Source organism: Carcharodon carcharias, chromosome 20 (genome assembly GCF_017639515.1).
Source record: "Carcharodon carcharias isolate sCarCar2 chromosome 20, sCarCar2.pri, whole genome shotgun sequence".
In the NCBI taxonomy this organism is placed as follows: domain Eukaryota; kingdom Metazoa; phylum Chordata; class Chondrichthyes; order Lamniformes; family Lamnidae; genus Carcharodon; species Carcharodon carcharias.
In genome coordinates this window covers 70,951,764-70,973,470 of record NC_054486.1, presented here as the reverse complement: position 1 = coordinate 70,973,470, position 21,707 = coordinate 70,951,764, and the positions used below count along the sequence as shown (strand labels likewise).

Here is a 21,707-nt window from a genome sequence, read left to right as displayed (position 1 = left end):
GCCGCACAGAAGACATGGCCCCAAAAGTCAAGAAGACTGCAGCCCCCAGGTTCAGTGATGCGTCCCCTGAGGATCTTTTGGAGACAGTGAAGGCCCGCTGTGATGTCCTCTACTCCTGCTCTGAATGGGCAGCAACATCACCAATCCGGCTTTGGAGGCGGTGGCAGCAGTGGTCAGTGCCAACGCCTTCAGAAGAGGACAGCCACCCAGTGCCACAAGAGGATGAATGATCTGTCCATTCCACCAGCGTGAGTCACTCTTCTCATCACTCTCAGCTCACACACTCACAAACCCATCAGGCATCCACAGGGCCCTCACTCACGGCCAATACAAGGGACATCACCATTCACTCTCTCACACACACGTTCATTGTCCTCATCCCATCCATGGGACCACTCACCACCCACACATGCCAGGCACACTTATCACCTGACCTGGCAGGCATCCTGCTTACACTTTCTCCATCTCTATTCATGCAGGACAAGCTGGCACACAATAAGAGGGTGAAGTCGCAGACCGGTGGAGGAATGCCTGAAATCAAGGCCCTCACAGACTTTGAAAACAGAGCCACTGCCATGCACTAATTATCTCCCCTTGCTTGTGCAGGCACATCTGGAAAACAGCTGATGGAGTCCATGACCCAGGGCCTCCAGTCAAGCCCCAAAGAAACCTCTGAGGAGGAATCTGAAGGCACTGATCATGTGGTCCTGTCACAACTCTCACCCACACCCTCCACCAGTGCAGAGTCACATACCTCGGTGGGACCTAGCTTTAGAGTAGCCTCAGGATCATAATCTGGTGAGCACATCACACTGCCTGGTCCATAGCAGGCAGTGGCAGAGCCAGAAACCTGCTAAGTCGAGTCAGATGACGAGCCTCTGGATGCGGTCATGTCACGGTTGCTGGAACTGCAAAGGCAAGCTCGGGAACATCAGGAAGGGATGTCCGCTGCACTCCTCAGGTTGCAAGGTACGATGGAGGAGTCCGTCCGCCTTCAATCTGAGGTGATAGAGGGGCATCCCAATGCACCGAAGTCGACACTGGCAGGATGGCAGCCACCATGGGGACCTTGGACGTCGCTCCTGAACTGCTGCACGGGCTGAACTCCATCGCTGATGCCATAGTTGGCTTCCAACAGTGTGTATGTGAGAGGGGTGCTGGGCAGCTCAATCTCACTCCAGCTTCCTCTTCTCCTCAAGGAGTCAGCCAGGGGCCCTTGGGCACCCATAGGGAGGAGGACGAACAGGTGCACACCCCGGGCCATCCACCCAGGTGAGTCTGGGAGTGCCCGGCCTATCCAAGTCCCCTCTCCCTGTGACCCCAGCAGCTCCAGCTCCACAGCTCAAGGAGGGTGCTACCGTCGCTCAGCAGGACCCCCAAAGCAGGCCGAGGCCTTCCAGATCTTGGCCCTCCAGAGGATGCCTGTCAAGGTAATCACAGTAGCAGTCAGCAGGCTGCCTCCATCTCTGCTGTGGATGTCTGGGGAGCACCAAGACGTAATGGCAGGGTTAGAAAGGTTAAGAAGATTAATTGCACAGCCTGGGCATGGCTGTTAACATAATATTCACTATTGTAAATAAACTCAACAATGTCTCCCTGCCTATGGCTCCTTGTTTTGATGAGCAGTGTTTGTGTCACTCAGATGTGAAACCTTTCTGCACAAGATAAAGGCAGGTGTCTCAGTCCCGGGCCTCTTCCCTGTGCTTTGTGCAACCTTCAGACCAAAGTAATGGTCCGGCCTCATCCACATTAGTGAGGCCTGTACCTTGATGGAGCTTGTCATTGCTGCCAGAATGTTGTGGCCAGGTGTCACCGAGTTCCGTCATTCACTCTGTGTGCTCTCAGCACCTTTAAGGGGGGTGCTGGTCCCCATCTTGTCAGCATATGATGCTGTGCTCCTGACATGGTCAGGTGCTGAAGGCAGACAAAATATCAAGTGCTTTTAAAGTTTCATGGCTGCATCTCTATGATATGATCCTGATCACAGAGCACAAGTGAGCTGTCCTCAGCCAGACAGCAGTCAGATGTTCTCAGAGGTAATGTGAGGATCTATGGGGTCTCCTCACTGCATGTTGTCATCATCCTCCATAAATCTAGCAGCTGTGAGGGACTCGCGAGCGCACCTGTCTCATCTGGCCAGTGTGAGGGCCTCATTGTCATCATTGTTGCCTTCGAGGACTTCCTCACCTCCTCACCCTCATTGACATCCTCCTTATTGGAGGAGACATCCAGCTCCTCCATCTCCTCCTCAGCCAGCTCCCCATCCCATTGCAGCGCCAGGTTGTAAAGGGTGCAGCAGACGACGATGATGCGTGACACCCTCTGCGGACCGTATTACAGGGCTCCACCAGACCAGTCCAGGTACTGGAACCTCATCTTCAGCATCCCGATGGCCTGCTTCACCAAGTTGCGAGTTGCAGCATGAGCCTGGTTATACCTTCCCTCCGCTGCAGTCTGAGGCCACTGCACAGGTGCCATCAGCCACATCATCTGAGGGTGGCCCTTGTCCCCGAGGAGCCACCCCTGCAGCCTCTGTGGACCCTGGAAGATGCCAGGAACCTATGACCAACTGATAATGTAGGCGTCATGGACATTCACTGGAAACTGTGCGCAGATCTGCAGGATGTGTTTGTGGTGGTCGCACACCAGTGAATGGAAGCCCTTGCAGTTGACATAGTGGCCGCTTGTTGTGCAGGAGATCTGAGCGCCATGTGAGTGCAGTTGATGGCACCCTGCACGTGTGGAAAACCCGAGGTCTGGCCAAATCCAATGACTCTTGCATCCTGGCTCTCCTGGTCCCGGGGGAAATGTACAAAGTTGTGTACCCTCGTGAAGTTGGCATCTGTGACCTCATGGATGCATTTGTGGGTGGAGCCTAGTGATATCCCACAGAGGTCACCTGTGGAGCCCTGAAAGGAGCCACTGGCGTAAAAATTGAGCGCCGCGGTCACTTACACGGCCACTGGCAGTGGATACCGTCCGTGTCCCTGTGGTGCCAAATCCAGCAGTAGCTGGCAGATATGATCAACCAGTTCCCTAGACATGTGGAGTCTTCGGCGACACTGGTTCTCAGTGACCTTCAGGAATGAAAGTGGCGGTGACACCCTGGGTGTCACTAGGCACCGACCAGCGACAGCTTGCTGTGGCTCTTCAGCAGCATGTGCGGAAACCCCAGCCACCCCTTCTTCCAGAGGGGTGCTCCTTCCTCTGCACAGCCAGTTGCCTCCATCACTCTCTTCTCTGTCTTTACACTCTGTATGCCATGAGGCATACAGCTGGTTCACCAGGCTCCATGCTTCTGATGTACTCCTCCTGCAGGATGAAAGTGGGTTAACTTGGGTGCTCTAAGAACCTCTCTTGGTTAAGTCTGAAGGCCTCTTAATCCACCCCGGAGAGTGCTGGCTGGCACTTGGATGGCGAGAGTTTAGTGCACTGCATGGTTGCCCGAAACCCCACCTTCCTATGCCCCACTCCACCCGACCGATTGGCTGCAGCTTTGCCCATTGGACTGCATGTTGTGTTCTCAGCTCAGGCGCAGGCATTCTCCTAACCTGCGCTGCAAGGCTGCACTGTTAGCTTGAACCATGAGGGAGACTGGTCCAAACCTGAATGGTTACGTTTTAAGGGGTTGTGAGCGCCTCCACCAGTGACTGATCCATGGCCAGCTTTAGCAAGGAGATTGTACAATGTGCCCAGTCATCCAACTGCAGTCCACTAAAACACTCATTAATTTGCAGTCTGTGCCCAAGGGGTGAAAAGCTCTGAAGCACTTGGTGGCACTTTCACGCCTTTGCGTTGCTTGAGTGGGCAGATAAGCTAGAGACCCGACTCCACGCATATCAAAGTGGCTGTGTCTGAACTGTCTCAGCTGCAGAGGAATGGTCACTTCATACAAGGTGTCCCTAATGTGTGGTTGCTTCCCTCGCCGCCACTCCACACATGCTTGTGCACTACCTTCCATCACAGGGCAGCCTTTGCCCCGCTGCCATCCCCAACACGTCTCAACCTTAGAGTCCAACAGATGACCCTTGCAAGCGCTGTGCAATGTTACTGTGCACTCACCTCCGAATTCCCCTCAAAGTGCAGCCCGCCAAGTGCACGCCTTATTGTGGGCAGCCGTTCCAGCGGGGGGTGGGGGTGGAGAATGAGTTGGGCAGGGCTGGCCTTATAGTGATATGCAGATGTATTACAATGAAGCTCCCAATGTCTGATGGTGTGATACATGGCCCACCATCGACGGGCTGAGCGGACAATTGCAAACTGTCATAAAACCGCTTTCTAGCCTTCTTGCCATAGTGTCTGCTCACGCCGTCAAGCACCCCGACACCAGCAAGCACAGAAAATTCCTCCCGTAGGCTCTAAATTTCTGAAGGGGATTTCCTGATCTTTTGCCATTGATGCCATTTTTCCAGGGGGTTTCACTGATCATTGCCCACATTATGGTGCAGGATTGGGACAAGCCTATGGAAATACAGGGCAAATTTTATAACTCAAGAAGTTCTAGGCTGAGACTGAATTTTTACAAGGGTCTCCCTCCCTCACCCCCTCTCTCACTTTGATGAAGCAACATGTGAAATGGGGTAAACATCATTTCCATTGTTTCCTGGAGTTTCTATGACTCTTCGGCTGAAGTTATGGCAGCTGAGAAAGGAGAGTCATTGTGGTATTTCACCCCCTTACCCTTCTTAAAAATTAATTTAAATTGCAGTTACATTGTGTGAATTGCTTTTGGTGAATGCTAGGGTTATAATGAAATATAATGAGTGCTATAGAGAAAGAAAGGTACAGGGAAAACATACAAATGAATTCAGAGCATGTTTTTATCCTTAAGAAGGAGCTGATCTGAATAGTAAAGCAAGAAACTAAGGCTGTGATGGCAGGTTTGATTTATCTGAAAAGGCATGATCAAAAACTGTGATAGCACTTGGGGCTAATTTTTATCTTTAAAAGGAAGGACATTTGGAGGCTTTTGTGCAAAATAACAGAATGCATTTAAAATATCCTAGCATTTGCATGACTTCCATACTTGACATGTTTGACGGTGATGTACGCTCGTGGAAATGGTAATGTTCATTTTTGTTGTGCAATTACCTAAACACAGTTTGATCTATTTAAATGTGTCATGCCATGTACGCCTTCTTGAATTTGCTTAACTCTTCTTAGTGTTGCTTCAATTCTTCAAAATAAATGCAGATTAAAGTAAATTAGATGACATTTGTTTTTGCCTCACTAACTAATGTGGCTCCTATGAAGCATTTTTCATTGTACTTGATGTTATGTATGGACATACAAAGTTGACAGGCAGGAAAAGGCCACCTGATCTATCACGCCTGCTTCACAGTAGGACAGTTGCAGCTTTATGATCGAACACTTCCTCCCTGCCCTCACCTTCTCAACACCCCGCTGTCATGTAATCTCCTGGGAAAGGCAAAAAAACCCATGCCAATAGTGAAAACATACTCTCAAAAATTCCTTTCCTACTCCCTCAGGTGATCAAAACCAGTTCAGGAGATCACATGGAGCAAGTTTAGCAAAATGACAGTTACTTTCTATATAATGCAATCTGTGCCCCAGTTAGGAATTGGCCGAGCACCTTCTTAAAGGTTTGCAGAATCCACACTCCAGCCAGCAATGCTGCACTCAAATCTAATCAAACATTTGGTACCAATGGCCATTGAACTCTACATATACCTTGATAGAAGAAAATGGATTTTCACAATATAAATTTCCTGTTGTCCTATAGGAAATTTACCATGGATCTTTTTGGATGGCAAAAAAAGAAAAAGACTTGCATCCATAAAGCTGCTCTCATATCTGGACACCCGAAAGCACTTTATGATAGTGTATTTTTGAAGTGTGTTCACTGTGTAATGTAGGGAACACAGCAGCCAGTTTGCCTACAGCAAGGTCCCACAAACAGTGATGAGATAATGACCGTACAATCTGTGTTAGTGTGGTTGGTTGAGAGATAAATACTGGCCAGCACACTAAAGAGTATTCCCCTACTCCTCTTTGAATGGTGTTATGGGATAATTTATATCCACCTGAGATGGCAGACGGTATCTTGGTTTAGCATCTCATCTGACAGTGCAGCACTCCCTCAGACCTTCAGCCTTCTGACTCAGAGCGAGAATGCAATGACTGAACGAAGGCTGACACCTACTTGATTAGATTTCTCGTAATCCAGGGCAAAGTGTCAGTGAGCTGAAGTAATTCTGAATGGCTGATATTAGCTCTAGGGAAAGTCAAGGCAGATGATGTGATTCCATTGCTTTTTGCAGTTAAGCTGCTAAAAGAAATTAATTATGTTTTCCAGTTACTCTGTCACATAGATTGAAAAAAAATTGATATGATGATTTATTGAATTGATAATAGAGGTTTCTAGCTTGAGAAATACTTTTAGTTAGATTTGAAAGAAATAGCAATTCAGAATTGTTATTTGTGAGTTAAACCTTTAGGTTTCATCACATCAACCACAGATGAGAGCATCTCTGATCGCTTCCTGGTAACACTGCACCCACATCCCCCTTCCAAGTCCCAACCATACCTTCACCTGTATCCACCCCACCCCCACCAGAAAAAAGCAATCCCTCAACTCACGTACAATTATACTTTCAAGATCTCTTTGCTGTATTGTTTATCATAATGTTCCTGCACCTATTGATTTGCTTAACCACATACTCACTCTGATTTGCTTAACTCACTTTGGTGCCATAATCCCCTATAAAACAATTACTCTCTCTCACTCTGGCTGTTCCCCTAGGTATGACCCTCTTCACCACTAAGTGATGGTGGATAATTGGTTTAGTCATTCACTGCCAGATCTGGTTGGACCACATAAAGCACTATTGGGTCCTGCTCTTTCTTCATTAATGGGATGTGCGCACCACTGGCAAGGCTGGCATTTATTGCCCATTACTAATTGTCCTTGAAAAGGTGGTATGAGCTGCTTCTTGGACCATGGCAGTCTATTGGTACACCCAGAGTGCTGTTAGGTAGGGAGTTCCAGGATTTTGATCCAGTGACAAAGAAGGAATGGCAATATTTTTCCAAGTCAGCCTAGTTGGAGGGGAATGTGCAGATGGTTGTGTTTTCATGCACCTGCCAGCATGTCTTTCTAGGTAGTAGAAATTACTGGTTTGGAAGGTGCTGTCAAAGGAGCCTTGGTGAGCTGCTGCAGTGCATCTTGTATGGTACACACTGTGTCACTGTGCGCCATTAGTGGACGGAGTGAAAGTGGCGGATGGGGTGCCAATCAAATGAGCAGCGTTGTTCTGATTGGTGTCCGAGCTTCTTGAATGTTTCTGGAGCTGCACTTATCCAGGCAAGTGGAGAGCATTGCATCACACTCCTGGCTTATGCCTTGTAGATGGTGGCATTGAGGAGATGAGTTACTCACTGTGGACTTCCCAGCCTCTGACCTGCTCTTGTGACCATAGTATGTATGTGACTGGCCCAATTAAGGTTTTGATCAATGATAACGTTCAAGATGTTGATGGTGGGGGGTTCAGCTATGGTAATGCCATTGCATGTCAGGGGTTGATGGCTAGGTTTTTTTCTTGCTGAAGATGGTTATTGCTTGGGAATTGTCTGGTGCAAATGTTACTTGTTACTTATCAGTCCAAACTGGAATGTTGTCCAGGTTTTGCTGCATGTAGGCATGGGCTGCTTTAGTTGCTGAAGAGTTGTGAATGGTATTGAATGCTGTGCAATCATCAGCGACCATCCCACTTTTGACTTATGATGGATGGACAGCCATTGATAAAGCAGCTGAAGGCCGTTGGCCCTATGACCGGGTGGCTGAGGATCTCCTGCAGTGATGTGTTGGAGCTGAGATATTTGGCTTCCAGTAACCACAACCATCTTCCTTTGTGCTAGGTATGTCTCCAACCAGTGGAGTGTTTCCCCCCAGTTCCCATTGATTTCAATTTTGCTAGAGCTCTTTGATGCTACAATAGGTCAAATGCTGCCTTGTTGCCAAGGGCAGTCACTCTCACCTCACCTCTGGAATTCAGCTCTGTTGTCCATGTTTAAACCAAGGTTGTAATGAGGTCTGGAGCCAAGTGCCCCTGGCATAACCCAAACCGGTCATTGGTGAGCAGGTTATTGGTGAGTAAGTGTGGCTCGCTAACACTGTCAATGGCGTCTTGTATCACTCTGCTGATGATTGAGAGTAGACTGAGGGGTTGGTAATTTTTGCTTTTGTAGATAGGACATATCTGAGCAATCTTCCACATTGTCAGGTAGAAATTGGTGTTGTAGATGCACTGGAACAGTTTGGCTAGGGACACAGCTAGTTCTGGAGCACAAGTCTTCAATACAATAGTCAGGGCATTGGTAAGATTCTAGCCTATTCTATGTCAAGTGTATTTGGCCATTTCTTGATATCATGTGGAGTGAATCAAATTGGCTGAAGATTGAACCTGTTATGTTGGGGACCTCAGGATGAATTGTCCATTCAGCAATTCTGCTGAACATGGTTGCAAACGCTTCAGCCTTATCATTTGCAATGATGTAGTAGACATCCACATTACTGTTTGTGGACCCTCCTTCTCCCATTAGTTATTTAATTTTCCATCATCTTTCATGACAGAATGGAGCGGGACTGCAGGGCTTTGATCTGATCCCTTGATTGTGGGATCACAGAGCTCCATCTATTGCATTCTGCTTCTGGTGTTTAGTATGATTAGAGTCCTCTGTTGTAGCTTCACAAGGTTGGCATCTAATTTTTTAAGTATGCCTGGTGTTGATCTCACCTGCTAAAACTGCTTACTATTCCAGGATCATCCTGGAATATCAGGATATTTTGGCTTCTTTGTTCTACTGTAAACTGTCTTCTGGAAGTTGCTTTCCCCTGTCTCCTCTAGCCCAACCTCCAAAAGTAAGTATGATGAGTTCACAACTTCTTTGTGACTATCGAGTCAGCTGCCTCTTTTGCTTTCCTGTCTTCTACTAGTCCACTGTGCCAAATTTCTTCTAAGGTTTTCCACTGCCCTAACCTGCATCACTCTCTGGTTTTCCTCTTATTGCCCCACATGCCCACTTCCAGCTCATCTTGTCTATGAGATCCAACTCCTGGTCCCTCAACCCTCAACTGATTGCCCAACTTTCCTCCCTGGTCCCATGTTAGCTAATATTGTTAACAGTTATCCCTCTTCGGGTACTGTACCTCTCTCCTTTAAATTTGCTATTCTCACTCTGCTCCTCAAAAACACAACCCTTGACACCGCTGTCCTGCCATCCCATCTCTAATATTCCTTTCCTCTCCAAGGTCCTTGAATATGTTGTTGATACCCCAATCTATCTTTTGGGAACTCCATATTTGAATCTCTCCAGTCAGGTTTCCTCCCTTGTCAGAGTACCAAAACGGCTCTTATCCAAGTCACAAATGACATACTATGTGACTCTGACAAAGTCTGCAGCCTTTGACATGCTTGGCCACACCATCCTCCTCCAATGCCTCTCCACTGTTGTACAGCCGGGTAGGACTCCACTTACATGGTTCCATTCTCATCTATCTATTGTGTTGTAGCCAAGGTATCACTTAGGAACAAAGAAACAGGAGTAGGGCATTCAGCCCATCGAGCCTGCTTCGCCATTCAATTACATCATGGCTTAATATCTACCTCAACACCACTTTCCTGTGCTGTCTCTGTATCCGTTGATGTCATTAGTACCCAGAAATCTACCAGCTTCTGTTCTGAACATGCTCAATGATTGAACTTCCACAACCCTCTGGAGTAGAGAATTCCAAAGATTCACCAACCTCTGAGTGAAGTAGTTCCTCCTCAGCTCAGCCTTAAACAGTTTACCCCTTATCTTGAGATATATCCCCTGTTTCTTAACTCACCAGCCAGGGGAGACATATTGGGCCATAACTTCCGAGCCAGGGTGTTGTATTGGCAGGGTACCCCAAAGATTCCACCCCCTCCGGAAGTTCACAGTTAGGGTTTGCATGGCAATTGCCCGGAAGTACAAACTTCCCCTGGGCAATTGCCCTGCACTGGGAACCATCCAAAAATGCAATTTAAATCACAAACCTTGGTTGGTTCCGACGGGGCTACATCAATAGCTACCCACAAAAAGTTAGAAGGATTAAAACCTCTTCTAACTCCTGGGTGACTATTGCACAGACCCATACCGATACCCTATGGGACTCCCCCCACCCCCATGGAACCACACCCCTCAACAGGATTCTCCCCACCCCTATGTGGACTCTTTCCACCCCTGCCAGGCCTGACCCTCACCCCACCCCCCGAAGGCACGACCCGACCCAATCTCCTTCACGTCAGGCCCATTGCAACCCCACCCAGGGGCCCAACCTGACCCCCCTCCCCCCAAGGCCCAGCCTGACCCTACCTCTCCACAAAGGCCCTACCCGACTCCAGTTCCCTCCTGAGGCCCAACCTGAACCCCCGAAATCCTGACCCAGTTCAACACCCCATTCCCACTAGGTCCTACCCGACCACCCGACCCAAACCCCTCCTCACCCCAAGTCGCAACCTGGCCCCCTGCCCCCCAAACCCTACCCACTTAGCTTATACACTTATCTTCTCCCTGGCCTTTAACTTACCTTGTTTATGGCAACTAATGCCATAAAAAAAGGGGGCATGGCCTACTTGCATAGGACTGAGCTGCCCTTGATGCTAGGCCAACACCCCCCCACCCCCCCCACCCCCCCTTTACTGGGGATGTGCTGCACTGCCTGGATCTTGTCCGCCTGAGTCGGAAGGTTGGACAAGGTAGGATTGAAAAAATCTTAAGGTAAAAAAACTAGGGGCGCAGTGGCAATCCAACTCTGACTATCACTCCGAGGTTGTTCAGGCTCCTTATCCACATCCACCCTATTGTGCCCTGTAAGAATTTGGTAAGTTTCAAGAGGTCACCCCTCATTCTTCGAAACTTTGGGGAATACACACCCAGTTTCCCCAATCTCTCCTCCGCCATCCCAGGGATAAATCTGGTGAACCTCCATTGCATTCCCTCTATGGCAATATATCCGTCCTTAGATAAGGGGTCCAAAACTGTACACAATACTCCAGGTGAGGTCTCACCAAGGCTCTATATAACTGCAGCAAGAGATATTTACTCCTGTACTCAAATCCCCTTGCAATGAAGGTCAACATACCATTTGCCTTCCTGATTGCTTGTTGCACCTGCGTGCTAACTTTTAGTGACTCATGAACAAGGACACCCAGGTCTCTCTGGACACCCACACTTCCCAATTTTTCACCATTTAAAAAATATTCTGCCTTTCTGTCTTTTCTGCCAAAGTGAATAACTTCAAACTTATTCACTTGTATGCCATCTGCCATGTTCTAGACCATTCACTTAGTCCAAGTCTTCTTGAAACCTCCTTGCATCCTCCTCACAACTTACATTCCCACTCAGTTAGGTGACATCAGCAAATTTGGAAATATTACAATTGGTTCCCACATCCAAATCATTTATAAAGATTGTGAACAGCTGTGGACCTAGCACTGATCCTTGCGATACCCAACTAGTAACAGCCTGCCATCCTGAGAATAATCTATTTATTCCTACTCTCTGCTTTCTGTCTGTTAACCAATTCTCAATCCTAGTATATAATTCCCCCAATCACTTGTGTTCTAATTTTATTTACTAACCTCCTGTGTGGAACTTTATCAAAAGCCAATACACCACATCCATGTTTCTCCTTTATCAATGCTTCAAGTATTATCCCCAAATAGTATTTCCCTTTCATAAATCCATGTTGGCTCTGCCAAACTTTACCATTCTTTTCTAAATGTCCAGATATCATATCCTTTATAATAGATGCTAACATTTTCCCTACTACTGACATCAAACTAACAGGTCTGCTGTTCTCCGTTCTCCCTATTCCTCCCTTCTTAAGTAGTGAAGTTACATTTGCTACTTTCCAGTCTGCAGGAACCTTTCCAGAATCTATAGGATTTTGAAAGATAACCACCAATTCTGTAGCCACCTCCTTCAAAACTCTGGGATGAAGCTCATCTGGTCTAGGGGTGACTTACAATGGCTTCTGTTCCCTCTCCTGCACCATTATCTCAGGTGTTCCCTAAGGATCTATCTCTGGCCTCTTCCTATTTCTCATTATATGCTGCTTGTCCAACAACATAGCATTAATTTTCACACGTATGCTGATGACATCCAGCTCTACCTTGCCACAACCTCCCCTGATGCCTCCACTGTTACCAAATGTCAGTTGCTCAATTGACATGCAGTACTGATGAGTAGAAACTTCCTCCAATTAAATGTTGGGAAGACTAAAGCCATTGTCTTCAGTTCCTGCTACAAACTCTGTTCTCTAGTTATCAACCCCATGTCTCTCCCTGGCATCGGTCTAAGGCTGAACCAGACTGTTTGCAACCTTGAAATCATATGTGAACTGAGATGAGCTTTCAATTATTGTGCCATCACTAAGGTTGTCTACCTCTATCTGCATAACATCGCTCAACTCTGCTTCTGCCTCAGTTCATCTGTTGTTGAAACATCCATGTGTACGTTACCTTAACACACACCTACTCAGCCTCCCACGTTCTGCTTTCTTTAAACCTGAGGTCAGCCACAACTCTGCTGCCCATGACCTGACTCACACTAAATCCTGTTCACCCATCACCCCTGTGTTCACTAACCTACATTGGCTTCCAGTCAAGCAGGGCCTCAATTTTCAAAGTTTTATCCTTTTTTTTAAGTCTCTTCCTATGTCTGTAATCTCCTCTAGCCCCACAATCTCCCAAGATGTCTGGGTTTATCTAATTACAGCCCCTTGAGCAGCCTCGATTATAATTGCTCCACTGGTGGCCATACATTCAGCTGCCCAGGTCCTGATCTCTGGAATTCCTTCCGTAAACCTCCCTTCCTCCCCAGGTCTCTTTCTTCCTTTTGGACGCTCCTTAAAGCCTACCTTTTCACCAAGCTTTTGGCCATCTGCCCTGATATCTTCTTATGAGGCTCAGTGTCAAGTTTTGCTTCATAATACTTCTGTGAAGTGCCTTGCAATCGTTTATTTCATTAAAGGTGCTATATAAAAACAACTTCTTGTTGCAGAGCTATGTGGAAAGAACACAGGAGTGGAACTAATTGGACAGCTCTTTCAAAGAGGGCAGAATGGCCTCTATACTGTATGATTCTATGATGTAACAGATGCTTTATGTGTCAGTATTACTGATATAATTCACCAGACAAGCTTTCAAATATGTTAAGGTTTCAATAATAGAGTATGAATTACATTTGAATAGATTTATGGCTGACCCGTAAAATTTGACTTTGTTGTGGAGAAAGTACAATCATCATTTCAGTTGTCAAGGTGAAGGCATTGTCTTAATGCTATCAGACTTGCTTGTCTGGTTTGAGTGAACTTTTGCCACTAAATCTTTGTGATTTTGTTGAAAGATTGTTCTTTTCTAAGTGTGGTATGTCAATAAGAGACCTTACAAGAAGTTTCTTTTAATAAACAAGGGTTTAATTTTTTATTGTAGGTACTCAGCGCCGTCGGCTGATTCCAGCTCCTCTGCCCGACACATCATCCTTGGGACGAAAGCCAACAAGCACCACTGGGCAGTGGGTGGACTTGCCACCTCTGCCAGGCACCCTGAAGGAGTCATTTGAAATTAAGGTTTACGAGATTGATGATGTGGAACGGTTACAGAGACACAGGCAGGAGGAAAATGAGGTCAGTACATTTAGTACAACAAGTTTAGACAGTCTAAATTATGGTATCAGTGAGGAATGGCTGCTTAAATAGAGACAGAGCACAATTACATCCAGGAGATTGACTACAATTAAATTACTATAATTATTAATTTTACAACGCATATGTTGGAGTGCCCTTACAAAGAGGAGATAAAAATAATTACTATTCACAATTAATCATGCTTAGCCAGGAGAGATGGTGTAACTGAAGAAAATCTATGAATATATTATGAATGAACCTTTACAGTCTTTGCCTGCTTTATCAAACTTTATAGCCATTCTATGCTAGGATCATTAACTCCTTTACAGGCGAGAAAAGGTGTGCTCTTTGAAATTATAATGCATCAGCAGTATTATAATCTGATTTGTTCTCAATTAACTAAGGATTATGCACAATCTTACTACAGAATTTGTCATTATAACTTTTTTCCCCCTTTCTTTCTTGTTCTTTGTCATTAACACCATAGGAACCTTTCCAAGATGTTGACAAGGTGAGAACTTCAGCAGATTTCTTGTCCTTAATACATTTTGTTTTCTTTATGATTTTATAATAATGTTTAAAACATAGAGTGGAAAATTCAAATGATTTGCAGCTATTTTGTTTGAACTGCGACAGAGGATGATTTCTGTGTGTCCTGACAGGGTCTATTGTACTTCAACACAAAACTGAAGATCTTGGAGAAGCGACAACAGCGCATAAGAGAATTAAAGGCAAAGCATGAGTTATTGATGAAAGAGTTGGAGGATACCAAGAGCAGGCTGATGATGGATCCTGATAAGTGGAAATCAGAGTGTAAGTACACCAGATACTTGTCCCTGCTCTACTAACAAAACAACAAGATGGGCGTTCGGACATAGGTGTGCATTCTTTATATAAATACAAAGTTGATTTACTTTGCAATCAAAATGCAGATAGTAACTTAAGCAGCAAATATATGATGATACAGAGTGTGAAATATGCACACATGCATTGAACCCCAGGAGGGAAAAATTATCATGCCACGTGCTAGTGATTTCAGGTGCAAACCTCTGTCTAGTAAGCTTTCGCTTGTTAATATGCAAGGAACAAACTGAGGATTTTATGTAAATATGATCAATCAAGTAGATTGTTTCACAGTTGAAGAGCTCTCGTGCAGACATCAACAATGAGCAGCAAAAAAAAGATCAGTTTAAGCATTAATACTGCACATTAGGTGGACAGCCAGCCATTCTTAATCCAAAGGATCATTTATGATTTTGAAAGAGAGCTCTGAAATCTACAGATACGTGCTGAAGCTAAATTCTGCAGTTTTTGTTGAGATTTCTTAGCAGAGTCCTGGTTCTTCGCTATGGAAAAATGTTAGCACTTGATGTCTGATCCAAGAGTAACGGAAGGGTAAATGCCCAGTTGCATCAATAATGGCTCCAAGAATCCTTGAGCCCATTGTGATGATATAGGAGAGGTTGAGTAGGCACCAATGACCCTATGCCTGACACTGTCAGATTATACAGGGTCAACTAATTACTTTAATGCCAGTAATTATTGTTGTTATGGTAGGGGTTTGTCCTGAGCACCCCTAAACGGGCTGAGGCAGCAGGTAGGGGATGACTGCAGAAAAATTAGTCAGACAACTGCATGGGAGGCTGACAGAAATGATTCTTGGATCTGGTTGTACACCTCAGTGGGGCCATTTCTGCATCTGCAGTTATCTGGATGCTAGTTTGTCACAGATGGCCAGATTATGAGCAATTAGGGAGAAGGAGCTGTGGGGTTTCCAGTGGGGAAGCAGTCCTGCCTCCTCTGAATGTCATTGGCCATTTTTGGGTTTGTTGGTAATGTCACTTAGTGGAGGCATCATTGCATAATTCCTCCTCTAGGCAGATGATTTCCTGTCCCCCTTGGGCCTATTCTGCCAGAGTTGACTGTCATCCACTAGACCAGGTGTTTAAAGGAAATTCAGACCAATGTGTTGGATGAAGCCATTATTTCTAAACCATTCACTGAAGTTCCCCTGATAGCTCAGTTTACTCATTAAGTAGCTGAACCATTAAGAACAGGTAAATTCAAGGTTCGATTCCCAGTCTATAATGAATTAGGTTCCCAGGCAGTATAGTAGTAATGATGCTGAAGTCAGCTTGGTAGGGGGAAAATCAGGCAAGATCTTGCTCTTATCCGCTACCGAATGGTTTCTGCTGGAAATGCTGATATGTGTATGTTGGGTAAGGCCTTGATAGTGATGTATCTTCTGATAAACAGCCACTAGCACTCACTATCCAAAAGTCACACATGAATAATTGCCAATTTGTCATTTTTTCCCTCCTCAGCTAAAACTCCTTGTTCGCAGCTCCATAGTTGTTAGTTTCCCTTATTTAGCCATTATCCATCTGTAAGATTTGACATTGGCCTGCGCATCTACAAAACCTCAGTGAATCAGGAAGCTCTCACGTTCTTTAAATGGTGCACACCGGGATTAAGCAATAGGCTGCAGAACCTAATGAAACATGCCCAAACATAACACCTGTCTGGAAAGGAAAAGGATCCTTAACAAAATATTAAACAATTGTTAATATTGTTAAAATATTAGAGAACAATTAAAGAATTGTGATTGCGACTGTATTAATCTTGTTAAAAGATAAAGAAAAGTAGTGTTGCTAATTTGATACACAGTATATTTTACCCTCTGTTAATGAATAATCAATAAATAAGGCATGCTAAGTCTTTTAAAGTGACTGTTGCACAGTATGCAGAAGATGACTAATTCAAACTTATAACCTACTGTCACATTTACATCGATTCATGTAGAATAAGAGCCTTTATTTAGCATGCCATTGGTTTTCTGATTATTTGACTTGGATATACTGCATGGATAAAGAATAAAATTGGATAGAAGAAATAATTGAATGATGCTTCCTATGCAGTATAGATAATATGTATCTACTTCCTTCAGCGAGTGATTCTGCAAAGGATTTACACTTGCAATTTGTTTCTTTAAATACAATCCCTATGATTTTGTATTTTAAGAAAGGATTGTCTAGAATTTCTGTGGGGGTGAGGGGTGAGGAGGGTTTTCTAAACTCCTGCTATAATTTCAATAGAAGCTTGGCAGAGCTCCCAAAGAAACAAATGTAAATGGTTAAAAGTGTTCCTTCAGGCCTTAGCATCAGGGTTTCTACCGGTCTTTTGCCAAAGTTACACTGGTGACCACTTCTGCAGAAATTTTTCTTCATATACCTGTTGACTATATTGCAGTGTCATTCACCTGAAAGTCTGAAAAGAGTGAGCTTAACAATGTGCTTGCACGGTTAACAAGAACAGCTATTTGAGAATTGGCATGGTGCAAACTGTGCATTAAAAAAGAATTGAACCCTTTTCTATCTCACGTCTCCCACACATGTGCCAAAAGAGAAAACTTACTACTCCCTCTGTCATAGTGTGCCAGGATGTTGGGGTTGACCCAAGAAGTAAATTGCCAATCTCAGCTGTCAATGAGCAGAGGTTAAGGGGAGGGATGGACAATAGAAATCCTAGCCATTTGTGCCTGCTCTCCTGCACCATTTAGTGGCTGATTACAGAAGAATATTGTCGGAGGTTGTGTCATACCAACTTCTGCTGCCAATTAGTATGTAGCTAAAGAGGAGGCAAGAAATGCATTTAAAAAGGGGTAAGGAAAAAGAGACTGATCATCCACAGGTGTTTCATATATTTGCTTAAATTGCAAATGTAATGGTTTTAAATTATAAACCTTTATGCACTTGTCATCTTTTGTTTGTCTGATCTGCTTGTACTCTCTCTGCTAACAGTTGAGGTTGACCTAGACCTGGATAAGGAGTCCCTGGAATATCTGGAGGCACTGGAAGAGGTAACAGAGGAGCTTGAACAACGTGTCAACCTATGCAAGGCAAGGATAATGATGGTGACCTGTTTTGATATTGGCATGATTACTGAAGTGAATGATGGACTGAGGGAAGTGCAAGTTTAAAGACGGCCACTGGTGGGAGAGCATAAAATCCAGGCCATTCTACCGTGAAAGCAGCCAACGTCTGAAGCAAAAAAGATTTTAAGGAATTTGGGGGGAGGTTGGTGATGTGGAGACAGAGGAAGATGGCAGAGAATGTTGAGAGAAAGCTGATGTGGTGTCAGTGAATCTTGATGGTGAGCTGTGTAAATCAATACAGTGCCTCAGAGCTTAAACACAGTGAAAGCTTAAACTGTTCATGCGAACAATTTCCTTTCCCTGAAGGAAGAAAGAAGGCAACATAAACCAAGAAGAACAAAGAACTGAAAAACCTTAAAGTGCCTTTTAGATTCACTTGATTTATTTGCATTGGTGCTAGTAAAGAAACCAGCATACCTAAGTAAACACTGAAACAAATTGCTTATTTTATATTGTATATTGTATTTATATGACATATGTAAAAAATTCATTGTAGCAAAGCAATAAGTAAATTATGTTCACATCTCTGACTTTGCTTTCTTGTTTAGAGAGCCGTTGATATGTTTTGAATTTTGGAATATTCCCTCGTACATTAATATCCCACGGTATTCTGTTTTACCAGTGTTTTTATAAAGTTTCATTAATTGAGGCATATTATAAAATGTAATGATTTTTTGGGAGACTTCTTTTATATGGAATCTTGTCTGTTTTTGAGCCACTTCTTTCTACACATTGCTATTGATGCAGAAGGGCAGAATGAAATTCCTAGTTTTCTAAACCAGTCATAAGTAAATCAGTAAAGAGCTCACTGTGCCAAATAATGCGGACTGATGCTAACAGCAGCAATTCAGTGTAGCCACAGAGAGACTGCATAGTGAATTCAATATTGTACGTTATCAATGATCAAAATTTATATACTCTTTTTTAGAAACCAAAAACAGGTTTACAAAATAAATACAGTATTGATTTCTGAAATGATTGATTGTGTTGTTTAAAAATATTGCATCTCAGGATTTCTTCAAAAAAAGAAACAAATTTGATAGAAGAGCTATTTGAACATTGCATAAAAGTTTGTGTAAGATTTTTTTTTCTTTTTAGTACTGGACAGCAGCCACTATTTGATGAATTATTGCCAAACAAAAACAATTTTACATGATGAAATAATAAATACAGTATCACAATTCATTGTGAATGGTATTTTCTGACCATTTTATTTGTAAAGGTTTTTTTCAGAATCTTTGTATATATGTATATTATGGTAGTTGCATTAGCTTTTATCTGTGAATAAATTACATGTCCACTGGTATTAATATTTCTGTTTCATAGTTATAATTTTACATTGAGAAAACATTAAGATATATATTGAGTATTACACTGACAGTCAAATATAATACAGCCTTTTAATACCATGTTCTTTAGAATGTCCTAGTTATACTGTATTTTACCCATAGCGAGTAACTGGAGCGAAGTAAAATTCCTGACCATCTGAGATTAAGATCTATGTTAGTTTGGAAGAATCCAGGTATAGAAAGGTAAAGACTGACATGCAAGAAAACTCAAAGGATAAGAAAGGACAGTTGTAGTTCTCCATTGTGTATGGCACTCACTATATCATCCGACTGTACTTTGAACGTCATTAATATTTTGGCCTCTACTGCCCTACGTGGTAGGTTATTTTCAAATAATTGTTCCTTACTGATGTCGGCAAGCTGGTTGTCGTGCATTGGTTGCTGATCTTGCATTGCTGCTAGCCTGCCATTGTCACATTCTCAGGCCACAGATAGTGCTGTTATGGGATGTTAAGTGAAAACATGCCATTCTGCAGCAGTGTTATTTATCTTAAGAGGCACAAATATGACATTGAGGTAAGTAAGATAGCACAGAAACCAGCAAATAGAAATACCCTGAAACAGTAAATAAAGCCACAGGTGCCAATCTGGATTTGAAATCAGATTCCTAATTTTTTGTACTTTTAGTCAGGCATCTCAAAGGGAATGGGACCAATGTCCTAATGGGGAGGTACACTTGTGTGGTTGTGGAGAGTTTAAACTAAATTGGCAGGGGGATAGATACCAGTATAGAGAAATAGAAAAGAGGAATAAGGTGCATGAAAAAGTGAAAGTGTTGGATAGCACTAGAAATGGTGTGTGGCTTGGAAGGGAAATTTTAGCTGGTGGTGTTCCTATGTGTCTATTGCCCTTGTCCTTCTAGATGGTAGAGGTTGTAGATTTAGAAGATGCTGCCAAAGGAGGCCTAGCAAGTTGCTGCATTGCATCTAGTATATGGCACACATTGCTGCCACTGAATGCCAAAGGTGGAGGAAGTGAATGTTTAAGGAGGTGGAAGGGATTCCTGGCAATGAGCTACTCACTGCAGAATCCTAAGCATCAGATCTGGTCTTGTAGAAGCAGTTTTTATATATTCTGCTGGCTAGTCCAGTTAGATTTCTGGTCATCCAGTTAGATTTCTGGTCAATGGTACCCTCCAGGATGTTGACAGTGGGGGATTCAGCAATGGTAGTTTCATTGAATGTCAAGTGGAGATAGTTGGATTCTCTTTTGAATATGATTATTGCCTGGCACTTGTGTGGCACAAATGTTATTTATCACTTATCAGCTTAAGTCTGAATGTCATCTAGGTCTTTCTGCATATGGATGTGGACTGCTTCAGATTTTGAGGAGTCAGGAACGGTACTCAAAACTGTGAGATCATCAGCCAATATCCCCACTTCTGATCTTATGGTGGTATTCATTGATGAAGCAGCTGAAGATGGTTGGGTCTAGGACATTACCCTGAGGAACTCTTGCAGCAATGTCCTGGGGCTGAGAGATTGGCCTCCAATAATCACAACCACCTTCCTTTGTGCTAGGTATGACTCCAGCCAGAGTTTTTCCCCCTGATACCCATTGACTTCAATTTTGCCAGGGCTCCTTGATGCCATAATTGATCAAATGCTGCATTAATGTCAAGGGCAGTCACTCTCACCTCACCTCTGGAATTCAGCTCTTTACCCATATTTAGATCAAGGCTGCAATGAGCTCTGGAACTGAGTGCCCTGGAGGAACAGAAATTGAGGCGTGCTCATCCTGGTTCTCCCCAAGAAAACCTTGTGTCTCCCTCATCCCAGACATCCAATAGAAGATTAGATGGATAGAAGATGATAGATGATTGGCTAGCTAACAGGAGATAGAGAGTAGGCTTAAATGGATCATTTTCTGGTTGGCAAGATATAACAAAGGGTGTGCCATAGGGATCAGTGCTGGGACCTCAATTTTTTACAATTTATATAAATGACTTGGATGTAGGGACTGAAGGTATGGTTTCTAAATTTGCTGATGACACTAAGATAGGTAGAAAAGTCAGTTGTGAAGTGAACTTAAGGAAGCTACAAAGGGATATAGATAGTTTAAGTGAGTGGGCAAAGATCTGGCAAATGGAGTATAATGTGGGAAAGTGTGAAATTGTCCATTTTGGAAGGAAGAATAAAAATGAAGCATATTATCTGAATGGCGAGAGACTGCAGAGCTCTGAGAGGCAGAGGGATCTGGCTGCCCTAGTGCATGAATCACAAAAGGCTAGTATGCAGCTACAACCAGTAAGAAAGAAGGCTAATAGAATGTTATCATTTATTGTGAGGGGAATTGAATACAAAGGTAGGGAAGTTATGCTTCAGTCAAACAAGGCATTAGTGAGACCACATTTGGAGTACAGTGTACAATATTGGTCTCCTTATTTAAGGAAGGATGTAACTGCATTGGATGCAGTTCGGAGAAGGTTTACTAGACCTGGAATGGATGGATTGTCTTATGAGGAAAGATTGGACAAGTTAGGCTTGTACTGCTGGAGTTTAGAAGAGTAAGAGGCAACTTGATTGATGCATATAGGGCAGAATTTTGTCCTTGGCGTGTGGGATTGGTGGGGGCAGGCGGAGGTGGCCGGGAAGCCGGCCTCCGCCGGCGATCGATGGAGCGCTGTGATTTCATGCTGGCTGGCCAATTAAAGCCCGCCCAGCGTGATATGTGAGCGGGAGCACTGAGCGCAGCCTGTGCAGATGGGGGGAGGAGGGCAAGCAGGCTTAGGGCGCACTTCGCACAAGTG

General features: G+C 44.1%; 1 protein-coding gene across 4 annotated transcripts in view; it reads left to right on the top strand.

Moving 5' to 3' along the window:
• kif26ab (kinesin family member 26Ab) overlaps nucleotides 1–18,915 on the top strand; it is a 278,697-nt gene extending 259,782 nt beyond the window's left edge. For all 4 annotated transcript variants that reach the window (XM_041214247.1, XM_041214249.1, XM_041214248.1 and 1 more), the window contains 4 exons: nucleotides 13,482–13,675; nucleotides 14,163–14,186; nucleotides 14,338–14,488; nucleotides 17,476–18,915. In XM_041214247.1, the coding sequence (XP_041070181.1) occupies nucleotides 13,482–13,675; nucleotides 14,163–14,186; nucleotides 14,338–14,488; nucleotides 17,476–17,654 (548 nt within the window). In that variant the 3' untranslated portion in view covers nucleotides 17,655–18,915. The remainder of the gene's footprint in view (nucleotides 1–13,481; nucleotides 13,676–14,162; nucleotides 14,187–14,337; nucleotides 14,489–17,475) is intronic.
• Nucleotides 18,916–21,707: the final 2,792 nt, after the last annotated feature.